The 16,983-nt window shown below is 44.0% G+C and overlaps 4 protein-coding genes across 4 annotated transcripts; all 4 read right to left on the bottom strand.

Moving 5' to 3' along the window:
- Positions 1 to 1,691: 1,691 nt before the first annotated feature.
- Positions 1,692 to 5,608, bottom strand: CCR75_007292 (uncharacterized protein; the record flags this gene model as incomplete). The annotated part of the gene is given in 6 exon segments (XM_067965353.1): positions 1,692 to 2,489; positions 2,512 to 3,244; positions 3,262 to 4,106; positions 4,198 to 5,173; positions 5,208 to 5,455; positions 5,489 to 5,608. The coding sequence occupies 6 exon segments, from the start codon at positions 5,606 to 5,608 to the stop codon at positions 1,692 to 1,694; spliced, it is 3,720 nt and encodes a 1,239-aa protein (XP_067820702.1).
- Positions 5,609 to 5,712: 104 nt separating this feature from the next.
- CCR75_007291 (uncharacterized protein) lies at positions 5,713 to 7,393 on the bottom strand (the record flags this gene model as incomplete). The annotated part of the gene is made up of 5 exons (XM_067965352.1): positions 5,713 to 6,155; positions 6,249 to 6,336; positions 6,424 to 6,654; positions 6,756 to 7,060; positions 7,108 to 7,393. The coding sequence occupies 5 exons, from the start codon at positions 7,391 to 7,393 to the stop codon at positions 5,713 to 5,715; spliced, it is 1,353 nt and encodes a 450-aa protein (XP_067820703.1).
- A 261-nt stretch (positions 7,394 to 7,654) lies between these two features.
- CCR75_007290 (uncharacterized protein) lies at positions 7,655 to 8,566 on the bottom strand (the record flags this gene model as incomplete). The annotated part of the gene is made up of 3 exons (XM_067965351.1): positions 7,655 to 7,899; positions 7,967 to 8,210; positions 8,264 to 8,566. The coding sequence occupies 3 exons, from the start codon at positions 8,564 to 8,566 to the stop codon at positions 7,655 to 7,657; spliced, it is 792 nt and encodes a 263-aa protein (XP_067820704.1).
- A 57-nt stretch (positions 8,567 to 8,623) lies between these two features.
- CCR75_007289 (uncharacterized protein) lies at positions 8,624 to 8,911 on the bottom strand (the record flags this gene model as incomplete). The annotated part of the gene is made up of 1 exon (XM_067965350.1): positions 8,624 to 8,911. One exon carries the CDS (start codon positions 8,909 to 8,911, stop codon positions 8,624 to 8,626), a length of 288 nt encoding a protein of 95 aa, XP_067820896.1.
- Positions 8,912 to 16,983: the final 8,072 nt, after the last annotated feature.

Genomic DNA, 16,983 nt, shown 5'->3' with positions numbered 1-16,983 from the left:
AGTTTCGGGACGACGCGTTTGCGTCATCCCAGGTACAGGGGTCTGTACCTGTTGTAATCTCAACAGTTCCGCCTGTTGAGAGCCTTGCTGATTCAGCAAGGCTACTTTTTCCTTCATCTCGTCAAGTTCATGTTGTATGAACTTGGCGATAGTTGAATGGAGGGCATCTCTGTCTAAGTTGGACAGTAATGCCAGGATTGCATCGTTTCCTACGGTCGAACTCATTCGTTCAACCGCACTCCTTTCTACATCACTTAGGAAGGAGTAGCTTTCAGGGGAAACGTGATGCGTATTCCCACTACCATCTAACATGTCCATGTTTAATGTGGGAAATGTGGTCCTTGGACGGACTACAAAGTGCTACCAGGTGTGACGGGGCACTACGACTTGTACTGTTCAGTACAAGCCCACTTCACACTGCTTCAGTGTGAGTGGTGCCTTTCGTTAGGTGACGTACACTGTACGTGCAGAGGAAGACTTCCCTTAAGACAAGTTAACTTAAGAGGGTACAATGAAAACTGTATTGATATAGTTAAGTGTCTCTTAATCTATCTTTGTAAATGCTGACTTAACTATAACCTAATACTAAACATGTAAATGAATTCTTATCTCTATCTTATCTTGTAACTCTCTTTGATTACTTCTACAGCTGATTAGTCTGCGGAATAAATAGATATAATGGCCTATACCTATTTATGGATAAGAATTCAGGATATTACTATATAAAGTAATATCCTCCAAAAATTATCTACCTTTTAGATAATATATTATTTAAAAATCTTTAAGTGTTAATTTCATGTTTTAACGATACACCCCGTTACAAGTGCCCGTTACACAGATCTGCAAGAAACATATACTTGCAGCAACAGTTCCACTTATAGGAGTCACCGACCTTTCAGCAAACCGCAGTTCAATGTAAGTCTTCCTTCCGAAATAAATACATCCGGATGCGATTATCAGGTGCAGCTCCATGTTTAAAATTGATTGCGACTTGGTGAAAAAGGCGAAACCTTCCTCTGTACCTTTGTGCAAGTGAAATTTCGAGGCACAAAATATACACTGTAATCAGTACAAGGGTAACTAGTACTGATCAGTACTCGTGAAAGGTGCCCGTTACACAAGACCCATATCAAAGCAGAATACAATTCTAGAAGAGCGATGGTGACCCGCCATAAAGTTCAACAAAGTTTTGTAGCAAGAATGCGGCAAAATATAATTATCGGCCCGGTCGTTCCGGCTTCGGCAAAAGCCTCCAGTAGCTCCAAACGTTGATGTTTTTAGTTAACATTTAACAGGTATCTCTTCTTTAGAATTTATTAATGGCTCCTACCACCGTATTGAAAGGAACCTAGACGAAACGCTTAACTTATTCAATAAATTACGTTTAGAAGTAAAAAAAGGTCATTTTTTGTTAAATTATTTCCAAAGAAAAAATTACAATAAAAAGCACTCAATTGCGGGTCTCAGTTGCAATCCTCAAGATCCAAGCGACAGCAGAGCTCATGCAATAGCGACCTTGTCCATTTGTAGCTGTTGCTTCGCGAAGCGACAAAATTACTTAATACCGACTCTCTTTGAGCCAACGGGCGAATTAATAATCGGCACGCTACCTCCATAATCTTTTCTTGTCCTTTCACCATCATTGTCTCTTCATTGAATACGTCGCACGCAATAATGGACAGCTTAGGTATCTACGCATGAAGCCTCGAGCCCATTGCTAAGTGAAGATCCTTATACATTACCAATTTACCGACACGACTGAGACCTTCATGAGCAAAAGCAAGATTGAAGAAACAGAAATTACATGCGGCTGAAATCAGAGTTGACCAAAGTAACTCCAGAATATGGTCAGCTTCACACTCCGATACAAGCAGCACATCGCCGTTTTTAAATACCAACACGACATCAATTAATCGTAAATACATGTTCAGACGAGAGAAATCTTGGGTCTGAATTGTAGCAAAGAAATTAAATGTTTTGTAAATGTGTGCACTAGCCCAATCCAAAGAGGCCATTTCTTCCAGATCGATTGATTGTCGTACAAACTGCGTCATTTCAATTATACCCACGACACCACCGAGTCCCTTTACTGATTGCACCCCTAGTATTCGACTATACACCCATCGCTGTTCTTTTGATGGAGTACACGTATAAATTTCGATTCCTCGCTGTTGCTGCACCTCTTCTTCGACTTGGAGCTCACGCTCACATTCATCGGTATAGGAAGAAACGTACACTTCATCATCAAGACCATACTGAAATCCTCGATTACAAATTTGTTTCACCTGTTCATCACTCAACTTTTTTTTTTCAAAACAATGCTGTGCCTTCGACAGGATCACTTCAGATATTTTATTAACTTCGAGCTGCCCTCGATACAACACTTCGAGTGCCCAATCATCATCAACAAACTCGCAATCTTGATCAAGCTGAGTTCTTTGAAAGTGAAGGCCATTGCCACCCCATTCCAGTAAACCGTTGCACAGCCTCTGCTTTCGTGTTATCAATGACCCAATTGAGCACGTCAGCGGGAGAAACTAACGTCGAGCTATGGAGTCCGCTGAATTGAAAAATGCTCTGCGCTACTTCATCAAAGCTAGCAATGTATAGTTTTTGGTTACATTCAAGCTGTCGCATGCGTCCCGCATCTTGCATCAATTTATCCTTTGTGAGTTTTGGGCCTAAGGTCAGCACTGCCGCAGCATCTGTGAGCAATTTCATATCGGACCCTCGTGAGCGAGCTTTGTCAAAAATGACAAACGTATCTTTTTCTAGCATCGACGACTCCTTTAATGGCATCTCAACGCGTCGAGCCTTCTCTGCAATCATCCAGCAATTTTTCTCGATGCGGCTATCAAAACAAGTTACACCCGCAAAAGCAAAGTCACTCTGTTCGAGGAGATACTTCGCAGCATTGTGGTTAAATACACCAGCCAATAGAGCTCCCGTATCAATCAACGCTTGAGCCTTCTTGTCCATCGAAAATAATAGGACGCTTTGCCATGGAACGATTGTACGCTTTGGATTCGGATGAATACTGTCGTAGCTTTGAGTCACTTGTAGAATCTTGTCAATCATTCGTCCATTCGTTCCAAGTAATACAGGCTCATCTGGCTCGCGCTGCGTCACGGACACAAAGGGAGAAGACGATGATTGTCGATAGGACCTGAAAAGCCAATATTTCTTTTTCCAGCTGCAAGATTCCAAGCTGGTCGGGATAAACGTTTCGAATATTGCTGTGTATCTTTCGGAAAAACGCACGTATTCAGATAAAAGTTGATAGCTTCCATGCAGTACTTGTAAGTATTAACTAGTAAGTCAAACTGTACAATATCAGCAAGGCTGATGTGGCGAACATTATTCGATGCCTTGCGAGCATCGTCACCTACACTTGACTCGACACTCTTAAACCAATGGTTATATACTTGCTGCTGCTCCGAGATATCCAAACGCAACAGCATTTCAAATGTGCTATGAACTTCTTCCTCTTGTAACCCTCGATGATAATAACCTAGCACAGTCAGTACAATGCAAACATCAGGGTGACTAAACTCAAACCTCTCCGAAGGTACATCCGCAGCACTGAACGGGATGGCAATCTCCTTATCTCTTGCGCCAGCAAGTGGAAGCCCAAAATTCACGCGATAACCTTTTTTTAGACAGTGCTCCAACACACCAAACGCTACAAGACCACGCAAAGCAAGCAGTAGACTCGTATAAGAAGCAAGTTTCACCATGTTAGCACCAAGTGCAACTTCCAAACTCATATGTGGATCAGTCAATGCCCGAAGAAGCGGCTTACGTAAGTGAAACGCTCCGAAATTGTTCAACCACATGTATTCAAAAGGCGCATTGTCAATGAGATCCAGAATCAATGCCTGTTTGAGCTCATCTCGAAGGGTCTTCGTGGTCTCAACAACAGTGTGAAGTCGTGTACCATCAAATGCTCCATATCGCGTCGAGTACAGTGGGGCAACACACGCAACATGCGGGGCCTGAAGCACTTTACGGACTCGAGAATGAAGCGATCGATTAGCGACAACACGCAGTAAAGCTTCCGCTATCCATGCCGTTACAGAGCGGGACTGGAGTTCCAATTGCGTAGACTAAATGATATCTATGATGAAGTAACGCATCGCACTCGTCCAATATGTCGATAAATTTGTCATTGTCAAGAGTTGTGTCTAGAGCCGCGACAATTTCTGTACTATCATCCGCAAACTCGAAGCGTTTAAGCTCCAGTGACATCCGATGTTCCGGTGCCACCAACTGAATGCCGCCACAGAGCTGCAATTCGTGAAAAGTGTCAGATATGATCTGTAGTCGACGATAGTTCAGCTTAATTTTTCGGTGGAATGGTTGCTCAAAAACATTTAGGTGAAAGCTCGATGCCGACAAGTAACGATTTATAAAGTGTCGTGCTTCGCTTAACAATGGACTTAGAAAGTGAGCTCGAACAACTTTAGAGCGCTGGCTTTGCGAGAAGCACAAGAAAAGCATTGGCAAAATCACTCGAGTCTTACCACGCCCCATTTTTAACTGGCAAACGGATCCAGGTTGAGTAATGAGGTGCTGAGCAATAACAAATTGTTCATGGCGGATTTGAAGTCTTCCTTCCACCTCAAACGCCAGCCAGAAGGGAAATGCTGTCGACAGCCACTGTCGGTCATTCACCAATTCATCAATAAGTTGAGCATTGGACAGCTCGCTGCGCTTTGCTTTCCAAATAAGACGCTCGACTTTATTCTCGAGCACGCACAACTCCATAAATCGAATTACTCCCATTCGAAACTGCTTTCGTGCCATCTCACTTAATGTAGGTGCTAAACAAAACAATACTTCTTCGTCGTAGGCACATTGGATTAGGTCGATCAAAGTGAGTTGCGGCAAAAAATTGCCAAGAATTAGCATTTGGTCGCGCTTGCTACTTGTAGCTTTCAAAAACGTCTCATGTAAGTATTGTTCCATCTTATCTCGGCAAAGAGAAACCTCCTTTAGTAACTTTGTAAAGGGCATATGCAACACAGCCGGGGAGGCAACGAGTTTAGGCTCAATATAAGAATGGTAGGTTTTCCAGCTGAGTTGTAGTTCGTCAAGCATTTCTTTGCCCTTGGCGTTGACTGTGTTAGCGTTCAAAGGCAGTTGCAATATAACTTTCGAGACATCGTTGTTACTGCACAGAAGCTATTAGTCTCTCCTCAAATGACTTGACAAAATGTTCAGCAACTGGAAATGGACCACATGACACATATTCTGCCTCTGCGATCGGTACTACACACAAATGTGACACCTTTCCAAGCATAAACATCTCGTCCTTCTTTCGGAATTGCGACCGCAACGGGTTCCGTTGAATTCGCTGCATGCACATGTCCGCATACTCTGATTTTTCATCGATATCAGCCGTCGCAATATTTAGCTCGTGTGTTTGGCCAAACAGGAATGCAAGGCGAGCAGCCTCTCGCAGCAACACCACAGCTTCAATTTAAACAGCTGGTTCGCGATAGCTCAATCTATAAATTGCTAGCAAAGCATCTTTCTCAAAAGTCGAAAAAGGGCGACTCGACCGACAGGATCTTAACATTTGAATTGCCGCCTCGGCTCCTGTCATCCGCAATCGTTTACTTGGTACGTTAGTTCCTGCTCGAATACAAACAGCAGCCAATTGCAGTGGTGGTATCGGATTTCGACCGCAATTTTAACAGTAAATACCAACTAAATCTTGGCAAAAATCGTCAAACTGTTGTGCTGTCGCAAGTGTATACCCTTTATGCTCCATTGGTTCAAGTTGCAGCTTTCATTAAGGGTAAAGGTTAGCTTAAAGCGAGGTAATTTAATCTTTAACACGCCCGTGGAAGATTTTAGCGCATGCACAAAAGGTGTTTCTTCGAATCTTGTCAATGTCTTGAAAATATTTGATTCACTTTTCGCAACAAATTGGTCGTATGAATCACAAAGCTGTAAGATTTCCATGTATGGGCGCTGCATGTCGCTAAATGGCACCTTGAAGCAATGTAACGAAGCATTCATGTCAAAGGTAGCAATAAAGAAAACATTTCGACATTCTGCCTCTCTCGGCCGAAAGAGAATACAATTCTGTTCCAGCCAGTACCAATGAGAATACAATTTCTCTAGTCGAGCTGGAAGAACCTCGCTTACTGCTTTGATCCAATTGACACTGCATAAATAAAAGCAGCTTTATCTTTATTTTTCGGGCTGCTGGTGTGAGTTCGGGTACACCATATTTCCACGTGTGTCAACTTCACCAGGCCATGCATTCATCCACTGATAGTGACAAAATTCTCTTGATATTTCTTCAGTGAAGCTCTTGATCACATTCTATTCTGCAGTTGCAAATGGGTTCATCTTCCTACCATTCAAGTCCTTTCACGTCAAAGCTGTACCATATAAGGGTAGATTCCAAACACACTGCGAGCTGTACTGCGTAAGGTTTACCAAGTCATCCACTGATGTGGGGCCCAAAACACTCGGACGTGAAAATGGAGCGGGACTCGCCGTAAAAATTCGGCTCGTTGCAATAAGTGCTCGACCAGTAGTGTACTGGGCGTAAAATTGTCGCCATGTCGTGGAGCTTAAGTTTGGAAACGCCAAAACCTCTGCCGTTGTCTCTGCTGGCGCTGTGCTGTAAATCATAAGCTACCCAAAATTTCGATAATACGTGGCATTGTCAGCATAAAAATCACTTGAATTGCATCAGATTTTGCTGGAGGAAGAGGTCTAGTCAATTAAGATGGAACCACAAGTGTTCTACGTAAGGCTTCTTTCTTTTGATTAATCGTGTTGTTTGTCTGCCATATTTCTTGCTTTAATCGTCTTTTAAGACGATTCACCACCGTTATTTCATTAAAAATTTGCCTACTATTGCTACTCTCGTATGACTCCTCAAGTTTTTCGCATCTTTCGATCACATATGCAAGCTCCCTTTGTTCTCTTGACATATTCTTTTCGAGTTGAGCGATATTTGCTCGTAGTTCGGCAGCAATACGCTTTTTTTGCTCAATTCTATTCCACTGCGTCTTCAAATGAGAATTCCAAAGTTTTACTTTCCGATCATAGATTGCAATCATGCAAGTGCTTTGTAAACCATACTTTCGTCCAAATTCGAATGTTGGATCTTGGTTTGACAAGTGAAAAAGTGGGTTTCCTCTCGTTTTTTTCGTTCCAGCAACGAATGTACCGGGCAACACGCTGAAGTGCTGAAATGGCTGCTACATCGCGAAGAACTGCCACCTTGAGGTCTCGCCATTCTATTAGCAATGTTATAGTTGGCACATAGTGGTTCTTCATCCACACATTGCTGGTGTACGAGACAAAAGGCGATCCACAGTACCAGCATCTCGCGACTGCGCTGCTCCACGTCTAAGACAGATGTCATTCGTGGAAGTTGACGTTACTGACTTGCAATCGTTTGGTACTGCGTTGCGAAGGTTTGCAAATCCTCTACATTGTACAAATCAGTATCACGAATCTGATTGCTTTTTAATCGAGGCGAGCTTTTAAAAATGAACGCTTCAAAAGTCCGAAGTAACAAGATACATTTATAGGCGGCAGGACATGCAACGGATTCCTTCCATTAAAGCAACTCCTTCAACTTGCACGACCTTACATCCACATAGTAACACCCATCCAAATTATCTCATGCAAGCTCGTGCTTCTCACTACTTTCACTACTATTAGAAATATTGTCACGCCTAGGCGATGCTACTTTGTAATTGCAGGCCAGATTAAGCTGCGATAATGTCTCTTTACCAGGCAACATATTGAGGGCAGCAGTCTGTCGATTTAAAGCGTCTACGAAAGCGTCAATTTCAAAACGTAGTATCTCAAAGTGTCTTTGAAGAGTTGAGTCTTTATATTTGGATTCCAGTAAATCGACTGTATCTTGAATAATATCCTGAAGCATAAAGAAGAGATCGTCCACACGAGCACAACCGTCTCCTATATGAACAATGTTGCTGCTGAAAAGCAGTCTTTGTCTGGTGCACTGCTTGCTGTAGCAACGAAAGCTTCAAAGCAACCATGGCTTTATCAAATAGACCCCGCCCGCAGCAAAGATTGCGAGCTATAACCTCTTGAACCAGTGCCCAGCACGTGTCACGCGCTCTTCCTCCAGTATGGAGACCCACATCCGTCGTGCCTCCTTGTGCAGCATAGGTCACCTCACCAATCGTACCAATGTTCGGAAAGCTTTCCTTTATCAACATCAAAAGACACCGCAATTTATCGTTGCTGTTGTAAAATGCACAGTCGCATCGTTGATGACTGTGCATTTTACAACAGCAACGATAAATTGCGGTGTCTTTTGATGACCCAAACTGTTTGTCGCCGCACTCCTCGCGAATCCTTGATTACTTTGTGCCCGACGCAACTCGACATCGAATGCAGTCGAGAAATTTGCTTCAAGATCCGTGTCTAGATCAACACAATACTGTAGAGTATGAGCAGACTGTTTCGATGGAATAGCACTGTGCATGCACTCGCCATTTGGCAAAAATTGGAGTACGCGCTTCCAACCGTCGATAAATACAACTTTAAGTGTGACCTCCATCACATTCTTTTGGCTTTGCTGCACTGCGCAGCCATATTTCGGCAGCCACGGATCATATCATATGTCACCTCTTTTGTGCATACTAGTTGAGGCGGTAAGGCGCTTAGACGCCTCTTGTAGCACTTCTACTTCATGAATTGCGAAGCTAGAGGCCGGTACAACCCGTTCATCTACAAGAGGCTCAACTAGCCCGCGCTTGTGTTCTGGTATCTTAACTCCTTCTATACTGGCAACAAATTTAGCAAATTTTTCAGCTAATGCGTGGCAGACCGTTTCGTCTTGAAGGTCATTTGGAGCTTTATGCTTAAAGCGAAAAATTGCATTCAGTAGTTCGTCACAATTCATTTGCAATTTTGTTATGGAAGCAATTTTTAAAATGTTATCCTGTCTTTCAGCATTAATTGACACTTAAAGCCACCGTTGATGGTACTGTGGCGCTAACCTATCAGCCAAATAAAGCAAACCAAACGGAAAGCTCTTTGGAGATTAGTACACTCCTTTCACGGAAAGACCTACGAAAATTCGGACACCCTTTCCACGGAAAACCCTTCAAAATTCTCGCACAGTCACCTTGATGAGAGAATTGGACCTTGAATTTAAAAAAGATTGGATGCCCACGATTTTTTTTCATTTTTAAAGATAGCTTCGTTTTGCATCTTCCACGGGACTACTGTGATGAGGTCACACTCGTTCGGTGGGCAAGCAAATTACAATTAAGACAGCAGTTCTCGGCAAAAACGTCCTTGGCCGCAATTTCTTACCGCGTCAAAGTGAAATCGAGGCGATCACAGGGCAGAATTCACGTGTTTTTTTAGGCCCAATTATGGCGCAATTGGCAATAGTCGCTGGCTAGCAGCTAGATTATAAAGTTTCGAAATTCTTGTCATCATGCATCTGTACAACGCTTTTCTATCTGTGCACTGTCGCTGAACGATCGATATTAAACCCGTAAACTGCACAAAAGATATTCGTCGCTTAGGGAGTATAGAATGATGTAGCGTATCTTGCACGACGGCTAATTTCTTGTCACAGACGTGCACTTGCTGCACGATCTATACGAGTTACGTGAAGACTTACCCATGCTGAACGGTAACCTTAGATGATCAGTAAACAAAAGTGATGATAGGGGTCATTCTTTTACGTTTGCCTACATATTCCATAACTTCCGGGCTATGCAGAATTTTTTTAGCAAAAGCAGGAGCTTCATGCTTATCGAGATAGAATTGATCGCTGCAAGATATTCGTGAACGCTGGTGTCCAAACGAGCATTTGAAAACAAAGTTATAGTCTGCATCGCTAGACTTGCGAACATTCCGTGCGCTCTCAAAAGTCCGAAAGGCCCAGAGATCGTCTCGGACATTTGAGACACTGTGCCAACTGATTGATTCGAGGCGAGATGCATAGAATACAAAAACAGCAGAGGAACCATTAATAATGTGACGTAACACTGCGCCATACCTTGGCTGGGGGCGTCCAAGAAAGAATGAAATATTACGGCTTGTCCCCCGTTTACTAGCCAGCGCGAAATTGGCTTTTCGTCTCGACCAATTGCCTAAGAAAGTTCTTGTGAATCTTAAAAGATTTGAGATGGTTAAGAGCTATTTTACGATGAGAGCAAGAGCTGTAAAGTTTTTGTGTAAAGGCTATCTAAGAATACATCCTGAAGGATAACACAAATATCAAACAGTATAATGTTTTTTATTCAAACGAGTTAAAATAGCAAATTGTTACAAAAAAGGCGCAAAAGGGAAGAAACACACGATAAAACAACAACCAAGGGACTGTCAAAGTTCTTGTGTGCTCTAAATAGCGCTTAAGTATTTCAAATCTTGTGCTGCTAGTTTCACTGTCCCGGATCTTCCACAAGCAACATGTGCTCCTTTAGTAATGCATAGGTTATTAATAAAACATTTTTATGAGTGACGTTTCTGATTTCAGCTTTTCACTTGTACATTAAGTGACAATTTGACATTTTAATAAGTTCAAAAGAGAAATTTAGAATTTAAAAGCTGAGAAACTTAAGAATATTAAGACAGTTTAACCATTTGTCTAAATTAAATTTTCCTAGATATCGACCTCCACCTGCTCAGCCACGCTAAGCAACTTAAATATGTTCCAATGCACGTTGTGTACGTGAAGTATTGGGAACACCTTTCCTACACTCGTAAGCTTGTACTGAAGCAATACAAGCGAAATATGCCCCGTTACATAGCAGCTTGTTTAATTATATAAATGCGATGGGATGGATAAGTGTAACGGGGTGTATCCTTACATGACATTAACATTAAAAGGTTGTTAATTAATATATTATCTAAAAGGTAGATATTATTTGAAGGATATTTCTTTATATAGTAATATTCAAAAATCTTATCCATAAATTGGTATAGGCCATTATATCTATTTATCCCGCAGACTAATCAGCTGTAGATGTACGCAAAAGAGGGAGACAGATAAGATAAGATAAGATTTCAATTGCATGTTTAGTATTAGTTTATAATTAAGTTCGCGTCAACAGATAGAAAGAAGAGAAACTTAATTATATTAATACAGTTTTCATTTACCCTCTTTAAGCTAGTTTACCTTAAAGATAAGTTTTCCTCTGCACGTACTAGTGTACGTGAAATAACGTAAGGCACCACTCGCAACTGAAGCAGTGCAAGTTGGACTTGTACTGAAGCAGTACAAGTCATAGTGCCACCTCTTCAACCTCTACCACTTCCGGCAGAGTGTTGGCAGTTCGTATCGATGGACTTCGTCTTCGGATTCACCGAAGACGATCACAAGAACAATGGACTCCTTGTTTTTATAGACAGATTCAGCAAGATGGTACACCTTGCTGCGGTACCAGAGTCGATTACGGCTCCGGGACGTGCCCGTGTCATTGTCGACACGGAATTCAAACTTCATGGGTTACCCCGTGAACTGGTCCCGGATAGAGATCCACGGTTCACGGCAGAGTTTTAGCAATCCGTGTTCCGATCTCTTGGAACACGGCTGACTATGTCAACATCCAACCACCCAGAAACGGATGGTCAAACAGAACGCGTAAATCGCGTCCTCGAAGAGGTACCTCGAGGTAACGTCCAATCGTATCCGAATCGGAGCGAGTATTTACCGATGGTCGAATTCGCCATCAATAATTCGGTGCATGCGTCTACAACGCATACACCGTTCTTCGTGAATGGCTTACGCCATCCTCGCATACCCACCGAATTAGAGGGATACCCTAGTTTCTGGGGGTGGAGCGAAGAATCAAAAAGCAACGTCGCTATGGACGCTTGGCTGCCACAAGCCAGTTATCCTGTGGTAACTTTTCTGACACCTCTAGCTTAAAATTTGAAAGTACTAAAGGATCGGAGTAGACTAGCACGAGCAAAACCATTTCTGGCTCATGCTCATCACGCGTTGAAGTTAACAACGACGCGAGTGATGTCGATGTCGAAGAGATCGACATCGAAGACGAGAATGATCTCATGGCAGTACGCACAAAGCGTACTGAAAAAGACAAAACAAATGAGTCAGCAGAAGAATTTCTGCTAACTCGAGAATCAATAATCCGTTTCGTTCAGGATTCCATTGCTAACTCAATTGACCGTCAGAAACGGAATGCAGACGAACATGGAAGAGCAAATATTCATTCATTAAAAATTAATGATCTAGTGCTACTCTCTACGGTAAACCTACCTAAGTGTTTTGTCACTAATGTGGGTAGCAGTAAACTACTACCCAAGTTCATTGGGCCTTTCCGTGTACTGTATCGCAGAGACAATAAGTACACAATAGAATCGCCACGTAGTATAAAAACGCATCCTACGTTTTACGTTGGTCAGCGGGCGAAGAACGGGAATCGACATTTCCTTTACCCTCATCGAGTTGTCAACACAACACGGACAGAGATCACCCCACGTGAGGCATGGAAGCCCAGCCTCACGTGAAAACCGATGCAATTTATACTTTGCACCGGTTGGAGTTAGTTCCTCAAACTTAACGCGATTCGCATTAAGTTTTTGAAGCCAGACTTCGCGTCCAATGTCTTTGACATTGCGAATGAACGCGCTCCAGGCTTGCATAAGCAAGACTTTATCTCGCTTATCGTTGACACTAAACCATCGATGTTTGAAAAAAGCATCGAGATATATCAAAATCTTTCTAAGCGCGATTTTCTTCGCGCTGGGATGAAGGTCATGTAGCTTTGTCGCAATAAATAAGGGATATTTATTGAGAGGAGTAGTCTCTCCAGACAAGCTACTGATTAGCCGTTCTGGCAAAAGCCACGGCTTCTTTCCAGGAGCGAGATGAGACATTTTATTGTCTATACTCCCCTGAGGGGTACCCACTGAAGAAGGGGTACCACAAGAACTTTTATTACGATGGCTTACGCCATCGTCATCACCTTGCACAGAAACAGGTGCAGGTGACCGTATGGGAGACGGAACGGGCGATGAGGGATCATCCTCATCGTCGGAACCAAATAGACTCTTAACTGGTCTATCAGAATGAGCCATCTCATTCGAAGGCTCAAAGTCAGCCGCCTGACGTCAATCAGCGACTGTTTCTATTCTCCCCGAGTCGGCCATTTCGTCCGACTCGCATTCGTAGTCGACCTCCAAACATGGTTGTATTCACGTGGTGAAAGCACCACGTGCACCCGCAACATCTAGTGTTGCGCGAGTAGAAGATACTGCGGCAGATGGAACGTCTGCCGCAAGAGATAACAGTGCGTCACCCGCGGCTGCACGAACCGCAGCTGAAGACGCAGCACTATTAACACCCCGCATAAGTTTGTTCTTCATGCATGGAATTTAAAATGATGGTTCTGGCCAATCAACATCGTTTATAAATTAAGTGGTCACATAGTGACCACTCCATCCAATAAAAGACAGAGTAATTGTCGTTTAAGGGAGGGGTGATGTAACGGGGTGTATCGTTACATGAAATTAACACTTAAAGGTTGTTTATTAATATATAATCTAAAAGGTAAATAATATCTGGAGGATATTACTGGTATAGTGATGTTCAGAAATCTTATCGATAAATATGTATAGGCCATTATATCGATTTATGCCCCAGACTAATCAACTTTAGGTGTAAACAAAAGAGAGAGGCAGATAAGATAAGATTTATATTGCATGTTTAGTATTAGTTTATAATTAAGTTAGAGTTAACAGATAAAAAGAAGAGATACTTAATTATATTAATACAGTTTTCAGTTAACCCTCTTTAAGCTAGTTGCCTTAAAGAGAAGTCTTCCTCTGCACGTACTAGTGTACGTGAAATAACGTAAGGCGCCACTCGCAACTGAAGCAGTGCAATGTGGACTTGCACTGAAGCAGTACAAGTTGTAGTGCCCCATTACAATAAGTATTTTAAAACTTAAGAATATTTCACTCTTTCTCGGGCTATTGGCTTCCTAGCACTCGCGTGTGGTTCACATTGTGACCAAACCTTGTGTATGTGATGCACATAGGGGCATTCACGTTAGGAGGGATGACGGCTAGCGTCATCCGTTTCGCGAAATATTTGGAAAGATACGCTCAGAATATATATTAGTGTTATCGACAGAGATGACATTTTTGATTGGTAAGAAAAGAGGTATTTATATTTAATGCTGTTAAATATAAATCAGTCTGTAAACTACTTCCTACTTAGTAAGTGCACCCGAGGAGCCGGATAACCGCTCCCGTGACGACACTTACCTATAGTACTTAGTGCGTTGGGTGTTGGCCGCTAACACGCCCACCACAACTACCTCACTGCACGCAAGAGAAGTCGGTCTAACCACTTCCTCGCTGTGCTAGGGTATGTGTCTAAGTAGAGCGTGGCCGCATTGAGACGTGCCCGCCTACACTTGGTAGCACTAGAAATACTTCCCACGACCCACATCTCTGCATTTGAACGTGAGGATGAGCCTCAATATCGATTAAGCTCATATCCCCTCCTCTCCGAACATCATCGGAAGGTAGGGCATTTGGCGCAGGGACTTGGTGAACAAGCCCTGGCAGGCTCCTGAACAGTCCTCCTGAGCAACATACTGCTTAGTTGGAGCAGTTTGAGGCATTGGTGCTCGAACAGCGGAGAGCCGCGTCCGTCACTCAGACTCACGATGATTAGAGACATGAGCAGGCTCGGAGCGAGGCTTTCAACAGGACTTTTAAGATGCTCTCTGCTCGGCCGCATCAGCCGAGGTCCATTCGAATGGATTCGCCCAAGTTCGATAGAACTGCAGCGCACACGATTGTACACTGGCTGTTAGACGCGGAGCAATGCGGTGTGGCGCAGTTCATCGAGGACAACAGCAGGATGGTGTCATACGTCATGTTGCACCTGCGCTGTAAGGCCCCGGAGGAAAATAAACGGTGATTATGGCGGACGTTAAGGCGTTCCCTACATGTATAATTTTTCAGACAAACATTCGCGTCATGTACTAGCCATCGAACAACGAAGTGTGGCTACAGGCGCGCTTTTTTGGAGCGCGACAGACAAAGCGATCTCTGCAAGAGTATGTGCAACAGATGCGCTCGCTGTCGGCGTCCATAACCGTTGGTCCGATTCCGGAGCACATAAGGTGCCCACGTTTATGAACGGACCACGGCATGGCCCATCGCGACAGCCCTTTTCAGAAAGGTGCCGTCGAAGATGGAAGAGGCAATCCAAATTGCCTTAGTTGAGGAGCAATCCTACAACAGTGCCTCGGCGACAGCTTGGTATAAGCCGTCGGCCGAGAGGTCAGTTGCCACTCCCAAGGAGTTGGGCAATGCAGACGTTGTCTGTTACAAATGCGGCAAGCGCGGCCATATAATGGCTCGCTGCTATGCCAGGGTCCCTGCTGGGGCGAAGACGCCCAGCAAGAGGACTCTCTACCCAAAAAGCGATGGCAAGAACCAGCTTGCGAGATGCATGAGTTCTGCATCGGCCACTGAGGGGTCAGGAATTGCAGAACCGCAGTAGGGGCGGGATGCCCAGCTGACGCGGACTCTGAAACTGCCCCTAAGCTCAGAGTTGTCGAAAAAATGGGTAGCATAGTCCCTGAGGTCTCGCTTCTAATCTATAGCGCTCAAGTAAGAGGTTATGACTAGGTGATGCCCCTCCTTGTGGATTCGGGTGCATCACAAAATTTTGTAAAATTCGCGGCTCTAAGAAAGAGACCGGCGATGTTTGCGTCGCTTTGTCAGGATGGCAATCGAGAAAAGGCAACAGTTCGTTTAGCGAACGGCGCGCTTGTTAAGTCTGGAGGAGTTTAGGTAGATCTCGCCTTCAGCTTTAGTGACTTCTCTAGCTAAGAGAAGTTCACAGTCCTAGGTATGGATAGTCCGTATCCTAGACATGCCATAGTTTACAAAACACTAACCATGGATAGACTGGCCTACACGCACAGTTGCGAGCTCTACGCAAGACACCGGAAAGGATGCGCTCCTGCGAGAGGCTTATGCAACTGATGTCGTGTCCAACACAGTTGAGGGTGCGTTGACGGGTTGTCAAACCCACCAGTTCCTTCCCAGCTCGTGGAGACGAAGGTAGTGCAAAGGACGATGACAAGTAGTCATGTGTCCCAAAGTACTGCACAGAGCCGAGATCCAGTGGCAGTCGACGGCGAGCTGACAGGAAGTCAAGCGTCGCATAAAGCGACACAGTGCCTAAAGCCTGGTGCTGTTGAAAGAGGTGTGTTAGCCAGGAGTGCAACGGCACCCGCTTCCGAGAAAAAGGTCGTGGTGATTCGAAGAACGAGTACCCGACAGATTAGGACAATCAAAGACACGTCTAAACGAGTGACCTTTGGATCAGTCTCTATTAAAGGGGATGTGCCTTCGAACGAGGTGTTCGAGGCCGTCAAAGACGAAATTGCGGAGGCATCCTCAGTTGAGGTGCTCCGGCAAGTTTTTAAATCGGCCGAGAAGATAGTAAATCTCCCGGAGATGTCGTGGGATCTGTTCCTTGCCAAATTAAAGGAAGGACAGATCCACGAAATAGTCGCACCAGTTCCAGAAGAACTTGGTGGACTGTTGCTCGTCGTCTACAATGGACGAGAGCGTCCTAGAAGCGGACAAAACGATTCAGTTTGGTGCTTAAGGCTGGGATGCCTTGAGTGACAGTCCGTTCATTGAGGTTCTATGGAAACATCGCGATATGTACCCAGAAGAAGTACCGAGTCGCCTACCAGCAGATAGGGGCATCGGGCATGAGATTGACATCGAACCTGGTACCAAGTATTGTGTGACCAGGCAATGGCCGTTGCCGAAAGAGCAAGTCGATTATATCGATAAGTTCTTCGACAAGCGAGCCAAGGCGGGGCATGTGCGTGAGAGCAAATCGCCTCACTGCAGCCCTACCTTTTGTGTGCGTAACGCCACAGGTGGATGGCGCGTGGTTCATGCTTACAATAAGCTGAACACGGCGACAATACTAACGCAAACGCCAAT

This window comes from Bremia lactucae, linkage group LG12, assembly GCF_004359215.1.
Source record: "Bremia lactucae strain SF5 linkage group LG12, whole genome shotgun sequence".
In the NCBI taxonomy this organism is placed as follows: Eukaryota; Oomycota; class Peronosporomycetes; order Peronosporales; family Peronosporaceae; genus Bremia; species Bremia lactucae.
Note: the sequence above shows the minus strand (reverse complement) of the source record. Positions and strands in the feature narration are given on the sequence as shown.